Source organism: Hyaena hyaena, unplaced genomic scaffold, assembly GCF_003009895.1.
Source record: "Hyaena hyaena isolate Hyena2069 unplaced genomic scaffold, ASM300989v1 scaffold_443, whole genome shotgun sequence".
Taxonomy (NCBI): Eukaryota; Metazoa; Chordata; class Mammalia; order Carnivora; family Hyaenidae; genus Hyaena; species Hyaena hyaena.
Window position 1 is genome coordinate 1,061,791 of NW_024081075.1, and position 12,509 is coordinate 1,074,299.

A 12,509-nucleotide genomic window follows, 5' to 3' on the forward strand; every position below is an offset into this window, starting at 1 on the left:
CTGGAGCCCGGCCCTTCCCGACTTGGGGAGGGGCAGCAGAGGGGCAGGTGGGGGGCGGCCCGCCTCCCCGCCAGCACCTCCTCTCCCGCCTCCGTGCAGGCACCAAGTCTTTCAACATGATGTCCCCGACGGGTGACAACTCCGAGCTACTGGCGGAGATCAAGGCCGGCAAGAGTCTGAAGCCGACGCCGCAGAGCAAGGGGCTGACCACCGTGTTCACGGGCAGCGGGCAGCCCATCTCCCAGGTAGGCGGCTCGACGGGTACCCCGCCCCCTCCCCCGTGCAGGCCTGTCACTCAGCCTTGCCGCTTCTCCCCGCAGTCCGACGCGCCGCTGCTGCCCCCGCAGGCGTCGCCCGCGCCGTCGCGGGCCCGCAGCCCCACCCCGCCGGCCGTGGGGCCGCAGCCGCTGCTCAACGGCAGCTTGGCGCCGGCGCCGCCCGCCACCCCGGCGCCAGGCGTGCAGCTCGACGTGGAGGCGCTCATCCCCACGCACGATGAGCAGGGCCGGCCCATCCCCGAGTGGAAGCGCCAGGTGATGGTGCGCAAGCTGCAGCTGAAGATGCAGGAGGAAGAGGAGCAGAGGCGGAAGGTGGGTGGGGCGGGGCGGAGCCGCCCAGAGAGCCCCGGAGTCTGCGCCGGGTCCTTGGCCCATCCCTCACATCACCCCCCAGCCTGCCGGGTCCTTTCCACCTCCGGAGGCTCCCATTGGCCTTGGTGGGGGGAGGGGGCGAAGCAGGGCTGGAGGACCTCGCCTGCCCCGGGGACCACCCTACCCCTGCCTCCAGCAGCCTGTCCTTCGGTGAGATGAGGAAGCTCATCAAACTCTAATGTGTTTCACGCCCCCCCCCTCCATCTTGTAAAAATGCCGATTGTGATTCAGGAGCTTTGGGCGGGGCTGAGATTCTGCATGTCTGGCAAGCTCTGGGTGAGGCTGACCTGCTGGTCCAGGGATGGCACTCTGCTACATAGCCAGCATGCCTTTGGTTGTAGTCAGACTGGCCTGGGCCCTTGTCCTCACTGCCACTTTCCAGCCACCGAGACAGCCGCATCCAGCCTCAGTTTTCTTATCTGCCAATGACTGATCGTCACTGGCGGGCAGGGTGGTTTGTCATTGATCAGCTCAGCACGTGTTTCCTGGGTGCTGTGTCTGTGCACTGTTGTAGCCTCTAGGGATTCACGATGAATATCTCAAGGTCTTTTCAAGGTGGCTTTGGGGGGGAGGGTGTCAGGGGATCAGCCAACAAGCAAACACAGCATCTTAGTAGAGAGATAGGTGCCCCCAAGAATACAAAACAAGGTAACTGAGAGCCTGCGTGAGCAGGGAGGCCAGTGACTGGGCTGTTAATCATAGCGCCAGCACTGGGATGGGGTGTGCAGAGGACTGGGGCAGCCCGACGCCCACCGTCCTATTTGGGCTGGGGCCCGTGTTACGAAGGAGGAAGTGGTGTCCAAGGTGGGCTTGGAAGATGAACGAGAGGTGGACTGGGAACAGAGTGGGGCAAAGAGCCGTCTCAGTGACTGTCCTGGCAGTACAGGGGCAGAGCTGGCGAGATCAGTGGGGTCAGACCACCAAGTCCTGGCCTTGAAGAAAATGGACTTTCTCCTGCAGCACTGGAGAGCCTGGGAGAGGGGTTAAGTGGGGGAACTGGCATCATCCTGTTTGTCTGTGGGGGAACGGATTGATGATTATAGTGGGTGGAGATGAACCGGGAGGATGTGAGGACCGCCCCCCAGGCTGGAGAAGCTCAGCACTAAAGTGAGGAGTGAATGAAACTCTCAGAATTTCCTGGCACACTTAGCTTATAAAATTTATTATTATTCCTAGTGCCAGAGACAGGGGGTGAGCTCTGAGGCTTCAAGCTGGCTCAGCAGTAAAACACTGACAGCATGCACAGGGAGGGCTCCGGCTGCGGGGACAGCTGAGAGGGGCCATCAGTCTGGGCGGGGTCTCTCTGGGATGTCGCCTCCACATAGCTGACCCGAGACGGGGCTGGAAAGGGCAGCCTGGTGTCGCAGCCTCAACGCCATTTGCATGTTCCTTCGGTGGTGTAATGGACAACCAAGCCAGTTGTGGAGACTCCCTCTGCCCGCTCGGTCTCTGCAACAGCGCCCAGCGACCCCGCCAGCGACCAAAGTGGACACTGCCCAGCGCCCGGAGTAGCGGCCTGGGCCGAAGTCTCGCCCCAGTGTAATCGCCGGCCGGGCGTGGCCCATCCCTGCCAACAGAGGCCCGCGGAGCCATTACACCACCCAGGACATGCAAAGGGCGCCCCCGGCGGCCGCTGGGGGAGCCGGGCCAGAGGGAGACGCGCCCCCCTCCCCTCTCTTGTCTTCCCCGCCTTAGCTGACGTCCGCCAGCTCATGCTGCTACCCCCGCGAGGGCTGGAGGTACTCCAGCGCGCACAACGGCATCCTCGGGCCCTTCGGCGAGCTCATGACCGAAGCCGACATCCTCCGCATCGAACAGCAAATCGAGAACCTGCAGGTGTTGCACAAGGCGCAGAAGCTAGAGGCGCGCCTGGAGCAGCTGGAGCTGGAGCTGGAGCAGCTGCTGCCGATGTCGGCCGCCCTTTCCGCGCCGCGCTTCACCGTCGATCCGCGCCGCATGCACGGCCGCGCCGCCAGCCTGCCCGCCTGGTGCAGCAAGATCTCCACGCTGCTCAAGAGCATGGCCACGCTGCTGGCCGCGCTGGGCGGCCGGCCCGCGCACCTGGCCGAGCTGCTGGCCGCCGACACCGGCCAGCCTCTGGCACCGCTGCCCGACGCGCCCTGGCGGCCGGGCCCGCTCTGCCTGGGCCGCTCGCACTCGCTCAGCTGGTGTCGCGAGGCCGTGGCGCGCGAGATCCTCGACTGCGGCGTCTCCGTGCAGCACCTCCGCGCCGTCTACGAGATGCGCGCCCAGGGCTCGGCGCCCGCGCGCTGCTCGCGCCGCAAGCCCTCGCTTCCCGCCGCCGCCGCGGGCCGGGAGCCCATCCTCGAGGAGGACTACGTGGCGGCCGGCGCCGGGGAGCCAAGCGCCCCGGTCGCCAACGGCTTGCCGGCCTCCTGGGACTCCGCGGGCGCCCTGGGCGCGCCCGACGCGCCGGACCAGCGGGCGGCGCCGGCCGAGCGCGAGCAGCAGGCGTGCGGGCCGCAGGTCTCCCCCGAGCTGCGCAAGGAGCGCATCGTCTACCTCTTCCTGGAGCACTGGCGCAGGTGGAGCCGCCGCGGCCCCCGGCGCCACGCCCAGGCGCGCCTGCGCAGACTGCTGCCCCGTGTGGCCGCGGGCGCCGGCCCGGGCCCCGGGGCCGCCGCCGCCGCCGCCGCCGCCGAAGGCCCCGACGGGCGGCTGCGGCGCCTGCTGAGGCAGCGGCAGGTGGTGGGTAAGCTGCTGGGCCACTGGCGGAGCCTCCTGCGGCAGGTGCCGGCACGCCCGCCCTGCGCCCCGGCGCTGGCGCACGGCCTGTACTGGCCCGAACACTTCCTGCCGCCCCTGGACGGCGGCGCGCCCCCGCGCTACGACGGCCTCACGCTGGACCTGTTCATGCTCGGCTACTTCCAGCTGCTGGAGATGGGCCTGAGCCGCGAGGAGCGCAAGTTCCGCCACCTGCTGTGCTACGAGATGTTCGACAGGCTGGGCAGCCACCCGTGGGAGCTCATCCGCCTCTTCCACCGCGTGGTGCTCGAGGAGGTGGAGGCGGGCCGCCGCAGCTGGAGCGACGGCTTCGACGACCTCAGGCGCCAGTTTTTTGGAGACGGCCCGGAGGCCGAGCCAGCCCGGGAAGAGGAGGCGGGGAAGGAGCGAGACGGGGAGAAAACAGAAGAGGAGGAGGAGGGGGGAGAGCCGGCCGAAAAGGCCCCTCCGGGTCAAACGGCGGACTGGCCAGAGCGGCAGCCCGAGGCCCCAGCTCCCGCGCCGCAGCCTGCGCCTCCCCCTCCGCCAGCCGCGCCTCCCCCGACATGGGACCCTCCTCGTTCCGAAGCCCCCGTGGAAGACCCCCTGGAGCTGGTGTCTGAGATGGGCGAGTTCAGCAACGAGGACATCTGCCGCTACATCGACCGCAGCTTCTCCTTCTGGAAGGAGAAGGAGGCAGAGCTCTTTGACCTCTGAGCGGCAAAAATCAGAATTTCTCCCTCAAGCATCTGAACCCAGGCTGCGATGCCTGTCTGATGCCCTCTGGATGCCAGAAGCCCACAGGAAAAAAAGCCCAGAAGCCAGCAGGGTGGCCTTGAAAAACCCAGAGTTTCCAGGACCAGGCTGCCAGAGCCTCTGAAGCCCCACCAGGACCAAATGTAGGGCAGAGTCCGGAGAGCGGGCAGGGCATGGCACAGGGCTAACCAGGTTTCCCCTCTGGCCCTACAGTCTTGCCAGGCTCTGCGCTGTGGCCAGGTAGAAGAAGCCAGCCTCTGAGCGAGGGACCATGGGTCCCCCCCCCCCCCCCCCCCGGGGGCAGTGTGGCTCTCCTCTCTTTGGTTTCGCACTGGAATTCACAGCTACTACTTTGAGGTCAAGGGAGCCACGTGTGTAGTGTTCCGTGTGACGTGTTCTCCTCTGTAACATCCACGTAATAAAACTCTTTCCTGTAAGCTGCCTGTGTTGGATGCCCGCCTCCGCCCTGCCGAGTCCATGCGGCCGCACAGTTGTAGAGGTAGTGTCTGCTCCACTGCGGAATAGGACACGCCTAGGCCAGAAGGTCCTTCGCAGCGGAGGCCAGCTTGAGCCTCTCTGAGCTGGCTGGTCTGTGGGTGCCCAAGTATGGGTCTGCCCAGAGAGCGGGGGTCAGGGGCCTGGAGCCATCTGTCAGCCTGCCCTAGTTGGAAATTCCATTCTCTGCTCCTCTCCTACACCTTCGCTCTGAGCTCTCTGGCGCCACCTCTAGGACACAGGGGGCCTGAGTTATGAGCGGGCAGAGCACTGGAGGTCCCCCTCTAAGGGGGTTGTGGCCAGGCACCTTCATCTATTTGTCCTGTAGAGGGACATCTGTATCCCAGTGTCCCTGACCAGTGCAGGTCCCCCGGGGTTGGGGGTGCACCCCCTCTGAACCCCCGCCTCCCAGCCCATGCTGGTCCTGAAGCTCTGTGCTTGTGTTTCAGGAGGAAGAGGAGGAGGCCCGGCTGGCCAGCATGCCTGCCTGGAGGCGGGACCTCCTGCGGAAGAAGCTTGAAGAGGAGAGGTGAGCTGGGGAACCGGAAGCTTCAGGACCTGGAAGGGTGTCTTGATCATGTCCCCGAGGTGGTGGCACCAAATAATGCTGTCTCTTTTTTCCTCTAGGGAGCAGAAGCGGTGAGTGTGGGCCCGCCTGCTGCCCCTCCCTGACTTAGGCACAGCCCTTTTTTCCCTTCATGCAGCCCCATCTTGACCACACTCCCTCGTCACTCTGGTTTGTAGCAAACCTCTCTGCTCCCCAGAATGCCCCCAGACTCCTCTCTCCCCGCAACTTAGCCCCTGCCCCGAAGTCTAGATCTTATGCCCTAACAACCTTGACCTGGATTACCCAGCCCCTCATCTTCCATTAACCTAGCCTTCAGTTATGAGCCCCCGTCACTGTCAGTAACCTTGACCTCTGTCCCTCAAAGCGTGGTTTCTGCCCCAGGAATCTAGCCCAGTGCTTACAGAAATACAGTGCGAGCCACTGTGTAATGCTAAGTTTTCTAGTAGCCGCTTTGAAAAAATCAAAAGAGAAAGGTGACTTTAACGTTGATATTTTACTTAACCCAAAGTATCAAAATAGTGTTTCAATACAGAACCAGTCTAACAGTTACTGGTGAGATGTTTTACAGTCTTTTAAGAAGCAGAGTCTTCGAGATGCCATGTGCGTTTTAACACGTATGGTACATCTCAGTTCTGCCATTTCAGATGCTCACTAGCTCCCTGTGTTTAGTGGCTTTTGTCAACAGTGCGTCTCCAGCCCCTATGGTATAATAACTGCCCCTAATTAGCCACCACTGCCTCCAAGTCTTGTGGTCCCTCCTAACTTGGGTCCTGGCCCCAGGACATCCCTTTGCCCCAGGTCACCCTCTGCCACACTCCTGACCCAGCACCCATTTCCAGTAATACCCCAGCCAGAAATAACTGAGCCACAGCCTCTCCCTCACCCGGGTCCTGTGTGTGCCCCAGTGAAGCCAGTCTGCCCCCAAACAAGCCCCTCCCTGTTCCATAGCCTTGTGGCTCCTGACCCAACCCCAGTCCCCAATCACCCAGCCCTTCTGCCCCTAGAACCCACTGCCCTGGCCGCCGTTAATCAGTCCCTCTGTCCTCAGCCACCCAGCCCCTGCCCCCAGTAATGCATTACTTGCCACCCACCACCCGCTCCCGGGGCTTGGCCCACCCGCTCACGCTTGCGGGGGGTTCTGCCCCCCACACGGTGCCTAGGAAAGAGGAGGAGCGACAGAAGCAGGAGGAGATGCAGCGGGAGAAAGAGCAGTCGGAGAAGCTGCGGACGCTGGGCTACGACGAGAGCAAGCTGGCGCCCTGGCAGCGACAGATCATCCTGAAGAAGGGGGACATCGCTAAGTACTAGATGCCGCCCTCCTGCTAGAGCCGCGTGAGCTCGGGGTGGGGGGGGGGCCCAGTCTCTGCCCCGGCCTGCCAGGCTGGGGCGGAGAGGGCTGGGAGCCGCGCTGCCTTCCCCCTCCCGCGCTGGAACCCCTCCCTGACCCCGCTCCGGCCCCCGCAGCCCCAGCCCGGGGTGACGCTGGAGCGCGCCCGCCGCCGTCGCCCAGAAAAAGTGCCCAAGCAAGCTGTTGACGCAAAAAAGATGCTGCTTATTTGCATGCCTATTTACATATATTTGCATGTTCGGTGAAGGTCGTGCAGAGTGCTCCCCAGCCGCGTGGGTGGTGACTCCGTTTTCCCGCGGGGCGCGCGCCCACGCCAGCAGCCCCCTCCCCCGCAGCCCGGAACCCGCGCGGCGGGCGCATCCTGGGCGGAGGCAGGCCCCGCGCTCGGGGAAGGGGTTTTCCTCCCGCCGTGACCCAGATCTGCGCCCGGCCTGCGCGGGCCGCGTTTCCCATCCCCGCCGAGGGTTTCCTCTCAGTCATTTGTTTACCAGAAACAATGAACCCGGCAACCTGCCCGTCGGGACAGAGGTGCCGCTCCGGGGGCCCAACCTCTGCCTCCCCTCCCCCTTGTAAAGTCCGCGCCCGGGCCCCACGCCCCCCGGACCCTTCCACGGCGCTGGTGGCTGGAGTGCGGGTCGAGGGGCCCCGCTTGTGTCTCCGCCTGCTTCCTCCCCGTCCCTGCCGTCCACACCCGCATTAAAGCTCTATCAGCCGCCAAGGCTAAGGTTCACTCTCTCGCGCCGCCGCCGTAGCCACGACTTCCTCTCGCCATCGGGTAACTAGGCCAAGCCCAGCCGAGCGGGAGGGCGGCGGCCGGGGCGCCAGGGGCCCCCCTGGGCCCCACCGTGGGTCCCCGAGTCTGGGGCGTTAAGGCTTCTGGGCCTTTCGACGCCCCCCCCCCCCCCCCCCCCCCCCCCCCAGGAAACGAAGCCCGGGCCGCTTAACACCACAACCCCTCGGAAACACCAAGCGGTAGCTTTTCTTCACAGATTTAATACCCAGGCCTCGGCCAAGGTCAGGCCGGGACATTGCTGAGCCATCTCCTGCCCCCTCCCGATGTCCGTCGATGCCGCTTTGCCTGAGGCAGAACCCGGGGGGTACGGGGCAGGGAGGGCGGCCGGCGCTGCTACGCAGGGCCGTACCAGGAGCTTAATAAGTGACATAAAATGTCTACACGCGTTAAGTAACCGTACTTAGGGCTTCTGCGGGGCCGCCAGAACCTGGGGGCGCCCGCCGTGCGCCCCGCGTCACGGGCAGCGCTGCAGGCGGCTGCGCAGGTCCTCGGCGCAGCCGTCCAGCCCCATGCGCTCCAGCGCCGCGTAGACGGCGCCCAAGCCCGCGGGCTGCTGCTGCCGCCAGCGCTTGAGCATCTCGTACTGCTGGTCGCGGAAGCGGCCGACCTCCACCTCCACGGCCTCGATCTCCGCCTCGCGCAGCCCCAGGGTGCGCACGAACTCCTTCCAGCGCCGCGCCGGCACCGCGTCCATCACGTCGTAGAGCTGCGGGCCCGGCTGCAGCGAGGCGGCCGGCGAGCCCGCGGGGGGCGCTGGCGAGGGCGTGGGCGGCGGCGGCGGGTCTGGGTCTGGGGGCGAGCCAGAGAGGCGGGTGTGGAACGCATCCTGAGGCCAAGGGGCAGGGGCCACGGGCAGAGCGGGGGCCAGGGAGGCGCGCGCGGACAGCTCGGGAAGTGGGCAGGTGGTGCCTCGGGAAACCACTACTTCTCATCTCGGGCTCAGGAGAATGGGGTCAAGGCCTCAGGCGGTGAGGTCTCTTACCGAGAGCTCTGCCGCTGGGCGGCGGGTCCCAGGACCACATCACCTCCGCGCAGGGAGCCTCCTGGATGTGAGGGGAGCCGAGCGTCCAGCTGTTGCCTGCCAACTGGATGGGGTGCACCTTCTCACCGCTGCAGGGTGGCGCTAGAAGGGCGCTGTCCCTGGGTGCGAGGTGGGTGGCCTGGAAGCCGAGAGATGTCCCGGGTCAGCCCACCTAGCCTAGTCAGGCCCCCTTTCTGGGGTCTCTAGCCGGGAGTAGCCATTCCCTGGATCGGTCAGCAAACATTCTTCAAGGCTGCCTCCCGCAGTCCGCCATCATCTCTCATTGTGTGGCCCAAAAGAACAAACTCCTCTGCCTGAAATAACCCTGTCCGGCCGCCCTTCCCTGTGCCCCAGCCCTGTGGAGGCCTCGCTATGGTGACACATCCCACCTAACTGTTGTTAGCTCCTGTTTACGAGTCTGCACCCCGCCGCACTGAAAGCCACTTAGAGACAGGGCGATGCTGTTCTCATTCACTGACTACGCAGGGAATGCACATGTGCTCATTAGGCCTACCCTGTGCCAGCCACCGAGCCATGCACGGGGGACCCCGAGTCACAATAATGGCCCAGCCTCTCAGCTCCAGAAGCCTGGGGCCTGGGATCCTGCTCACTCTCTTCCCTGAACATGATGAACACTCTTACCTGTAGGGGAGTCAGGGCCTCCAACCCAACTTCATCTGCTGAGAGACAAGAGCATCCCATGAGCAACCAGGCCAGACTCCTAGACCTGGGTGCCGGTCCAGCTCCTCCTGGGCTCCCCCGCACCACCCACGCCCTCAGTCTCCCCCTCGGCATCAGGGGTGAGTGGGCTCTGGGCCGTGCATGCTGACCCCGTGCCCCTAGACACGTGTGTGCGCCTGCGAGTACTTACCAGGAGCCGTGGGCTTGCAGGGCCGGCAGCGGTGGTATGTGTAGGCCAGCGCGGCCCCCAGCAGGAGTGGGACCACGAGGCCAGCCAGGAGCACCTGGACCCAGAACACTGAAGGACAGCGGGTGAGGGGTGGGGCGCGGCCACACCCAGCCTCCCCACAGCCCTGCCCGATTCCCAGCACAGCGCTTACTCTGCCTCCAGCCGCAGACAGCCAGACAGGGCTCAGGACAGCTCCCGAGGGTGCTCCTGCAAGAAGGGGGGAGGGGGGGTGAGGGAGTAGACGCCGGGACAAGTGACCCCTCCTCCCCATCCCGGAGGCCCTCCCCTCCCCGGGACTCTTCCCCGGGTGCCACAGTACCCAGGAACATTCCCAAAGGACTGCTGAAACTTCACCGGTGTCCCCAGGAACAATAGCAACAACACTATTTACGGAGCTTTTTCTAGACTAGATTGAGGGTTGCTAGAATGCCAGCTCCGTGAGGACAGGGACTTGCCTACTTCGTTCCCTGTTGTATCCCCAGCACCTAGAACATCTCTGGAAAATGGTAGATGCTTAAGAAAGCCCTGCTGAGCAAATGCATGGATAAAGTGCTTTACTCCTTAATCTGTGCCCCGGGGCTGGGGGGTGGGCGGGGGAGGGGGGGAGAATCTGCTAACACACGGGGAAGCCACAGACCAGAGAGGTGAAGTCACTTGCCCAAGATCTCCCAGAGAACAAGTGGCAGGTCATACAGTTTTAAACCCATACCAACTTGACTCTATAAATGGTCACATCCTATGCTCCTTTAAGGTACCGCTGGAAAGATTACTAAAGGAAAGTCTGACAGAGCGACACCCCCCACCCCCACCCCCCGACACACACACACACACTGTATTTATCTGACACAGGGTGAATGTAGATTTCCCTTCAGTATCCGATGTCTGCCTGAAATGGCGCCCACCCAGCACAGGATCAACCTCCCTCCACCTTCCCCGAGACCCCACTGTGCTCCCAGCCCCCCTTTCCCTGTCCCAGGGCAGCCAGGACGTTACGTGGGGCAGGACACGCAGCTGTTGCCATAGTCATAGAAGCCAGGCAGGCAGGTCCCACAGTCGGTGTCTCTGACGGAACCTGTAGTCCGGGAGATGGCTTGCGCATCAGGAAGGGCGGCGGGAGTTCGGGAGGGGGTGGTCGAGGGGCAGGCAGCCCAGAGCAGGGTACTCACAGGGCTCCCGGGTGTGGCGGTGCAGGGCCCTGCAGTCTGAGCACGGGTGGCAGCGGAAGGGGGAGCCGTCCTTGCAGGGCTTGACTAAGCACTCGGGGAACCAGCCCGGGTCACAGCCACAGTGGGCATCTGCCACTGCTGAGCAGTTCTTCAGGGCCACCTGGGAGACTGGCAAGAGCATTCAGGGAGATGGGGAGAGTGGAGGTCATCAGGGCCGGAGCCCCCCGTGGGGACCTGGGGCAGATCCCCTGGAGAATGGAGACGGGGGCAGCCTGGAGACGGGGCCACCCCCAAAGGGAGAGAAGCATGGAGATGGCCCCAGAGCAGAGGCTGAGGCATAAACAGAGATCGGCGGGTTGTCAGGAAGCGAGGGGCACAGGAATCCTAGGGTGGGATCCAGGGGGAGGGGCCTGGGATGGGTGCATACAGGGCTGTCCCACCAGAGGTCAAGCCCAAGCCCGCCGCCTGATTCAGAAATGGGCTGGCCGTGGCCTCAAGAGTCCCCCACTGAGCACTAGGCCCCTCACCCTCCTCATCACAGGCTTGGCAGCGGGCGCAGCGGGTCTCGTGGTGGTTTTCCCTGGCCAGGAAGGTGCCGCGGGGGCACGGGAGGCAGGTGGAGGCGCCACAAGGCTTTGGGCAGGGGGCCTTCAGGTAGTGCCCTGTGGGAGCCAGACCCAGGTCAGAAGGTCAACGGGGGTTCCCACTTTCCCCTCCTTCCTCTCCTATCTCTGGCTCCCTACTTCCTCCCCGCCCCCACAGCCTCCCCGTGTCTCCTGACCCCGCCTGAACCCCATCTCCCTCTATCTGCCTGCACTTCCCCCCACACCCCTCCCGCCCCTTCAGCTGCGCACCGGCTGGACAGCCCTTGCAACAGAACAGACCGTTCCTCTTCTGGAAGTTGGAAGCACAGTCACACTTTGGACTGGGTGTGCCGCCCTGGCCCTGGGCGCCCAGCAGCACGAGGAGCAGGGCCTGGAAGACAGGTGGCTGCTGGCCACGCGGGGCCCCTCCCTGCCGGGTCTCCCCACTGCCGAGGTCCCCCACCGCGGCTGCCCTCAGAGCGGCCCTCTTCTCGGGTTCTGGAGCGGGAGGTGCCGTGGATGTGGGGTAAGGAGGCCGCCCTCCCCGGCGTGCAGAGCAGGGGAGAGAGAGGCAGAGAGCAGTCTCCTGCCCGCCCCTCTCTCTTGTTTCCCTCCGCCAGGGCACCAGGGGCAGGCACAGGGGGCCCCATCCTCACTCATGCTTTTTGTAAGGTGGAGGACCCGGATCCTTCTCTGCCTGGGGCCCCTAGACCCTTCTGGCCCCCCGCGCGGGGTTTCCTTTCAGCGGAAGGGCCCCGCCCGACTGAGCCTCTAACTAGCAGAGTCTCTAAGTCGAGAGGGGTTGGTGGTGGTGCTGTCACGCTTCCCCGCGAAGTGGGGCCCCTCGGTTCTTAGCGCAGCGACCCAGGCCTGGGGTCAGGCTCCGGGCTGTCCGCCCCCCTCCACCGTGCTCCCACTCACCGCGGCCACCGCGGCCGTGCAGCCCCCCAGCCGCAAGTCCATGGCTCCTGGCGCCTCGCTGAGCCCTCGGATGACAGGCGTGCGCCAGCCCGGGGGCTTCCCCCGCTCCGCCCGCTCTGTCCCAAGCCAGCCCCGGGGGAGCCCGCCTCAGGGGTGGGGGCCAGGGCGGGGCCCCCAGCCCACGCAGCCTGCCCCTGCGCACCTGAGCTCACCTGAGGCGGCCTGGGGGGCAGCAAGGTGCACACAGGACAGGGCAGCGTCCAGGTCCTCACACCTGGGTTCTAGCCCCAGCCCTGAGACTACCACTTCCAGCTGAAGTCACTTCCCTCCTCTGGGCCTCAGAGCCCTTCCTCAGCCGGGAGGGGCTGGGCCACAAGATGCAACTGGGAGACCCAGCCTCCCCAGAGACTGTCTGGGTGTGGGTACCGGGGCCCCGCCCCCGGAGGGGAGTCCCAGCGGGCATTCTCAGTAGAGCCTGAGACACATTGCCTGCCCTGGCATAAGTTTACGGGGACCACCCAGGGCAGGGCCCATGCGGCACCTCATGGGAGGGAGCACTTCATGGGGGGCCCT

The 12,509-nt window shown here is 65.0% G+C and overlaps 2 protein-coding genes across 3 annotated transcripts in view; one reads left to right on the forward strand and one right to left on the reverse strand.

Annotated features, from left to right (window-relative positions):
- Positions 1–7,119, forward strand: part of ESPN (espin) — a 31,062-nt gene extending 23,943 nt beyond the window's left edge. Inside the window, exons 10-14 of one of the 2 annotated variants that reach the window (XM_039253237.1) lie at positions 100–245; positions 321–590; positions 5,075–5,154; positions 5,253–5,264; positions 6,354–7,119. In XM_039253237.1, coding sequence (XP_039109168.1) covers positions 100–245; positions 321–590; positions 5,075–5,154; positions 5,253–5,264; positions 6,354–6,501 — 656 coding nt within the window. In that variant the 3' untranslated portion in view covers positions 6,502–7,119. The remainder of the gene's footprint in view (positions 1–99; positions 246–320; positions 591–5,074; positions 5,155–5,252; positions 5,265–6,353) is intronic. The other variant, XM_039253239.1, reaches the window with a different exon arrangement.
- Positions 7,120–7,514: 395 nt separating this feature from the next.
- TNFRSF25 (TNF receptor superfamily member 25) lies at positions 7,515–12,470 on the reverse strand. Its single transcript, XM_039253231.1, has 11 exons — positions 12,426–12,470; positions 12,149–12,217; positions 11,286–11,406; positions 10,959–11,093; positions 10,432–10,599; positions 10,259–10,337; positions 9,417–9,472; positions 9,227–9,334; positions 8,998–9,035; positions 8,317–8,494; positions 7,515–8,123 (listed from the first exon to the last, which is right to left on the reverse strand). The coding sequence occupies exons 1-11, from the start codon at positions 12,468–12,470 to the stop codon at positions 7,789–7,791; spliced, it is 1,332 nt and encodes a 443-aa protein (XP_039109162.1). The 3' UTR covers positions 7,515–7,788.
- Between the last annotated feature and the right edge of the window lie 39 nt (positions 12,471–12,509).

Excerpts from the sequence above, each read along its gene's own strand:
- TNFRSF25 (XM_039253231.1), bottom strand. The coding sequence starts at position 12,470 with ATGGGCCCTGCCCTGGGTGGTCCCCGTAAACTTATGCCAGGGCAG. Across the intron at positions 11,094-11,285 it reads TTGCAAGGGCTGTCCAGCCG|GGCACTACCTGAAGGCCCCC; the intron begins GTGCGCAGCTGA and ends TGGCTCCCACAG. Across the intron at positions 10,338-10,431 it reads CCGCCACACCCGGGAGCCCT|GTTCCGTCAGAGACACCGAC; the intron begins GTGAGTACCCTG and ends CCCGGACTACAG.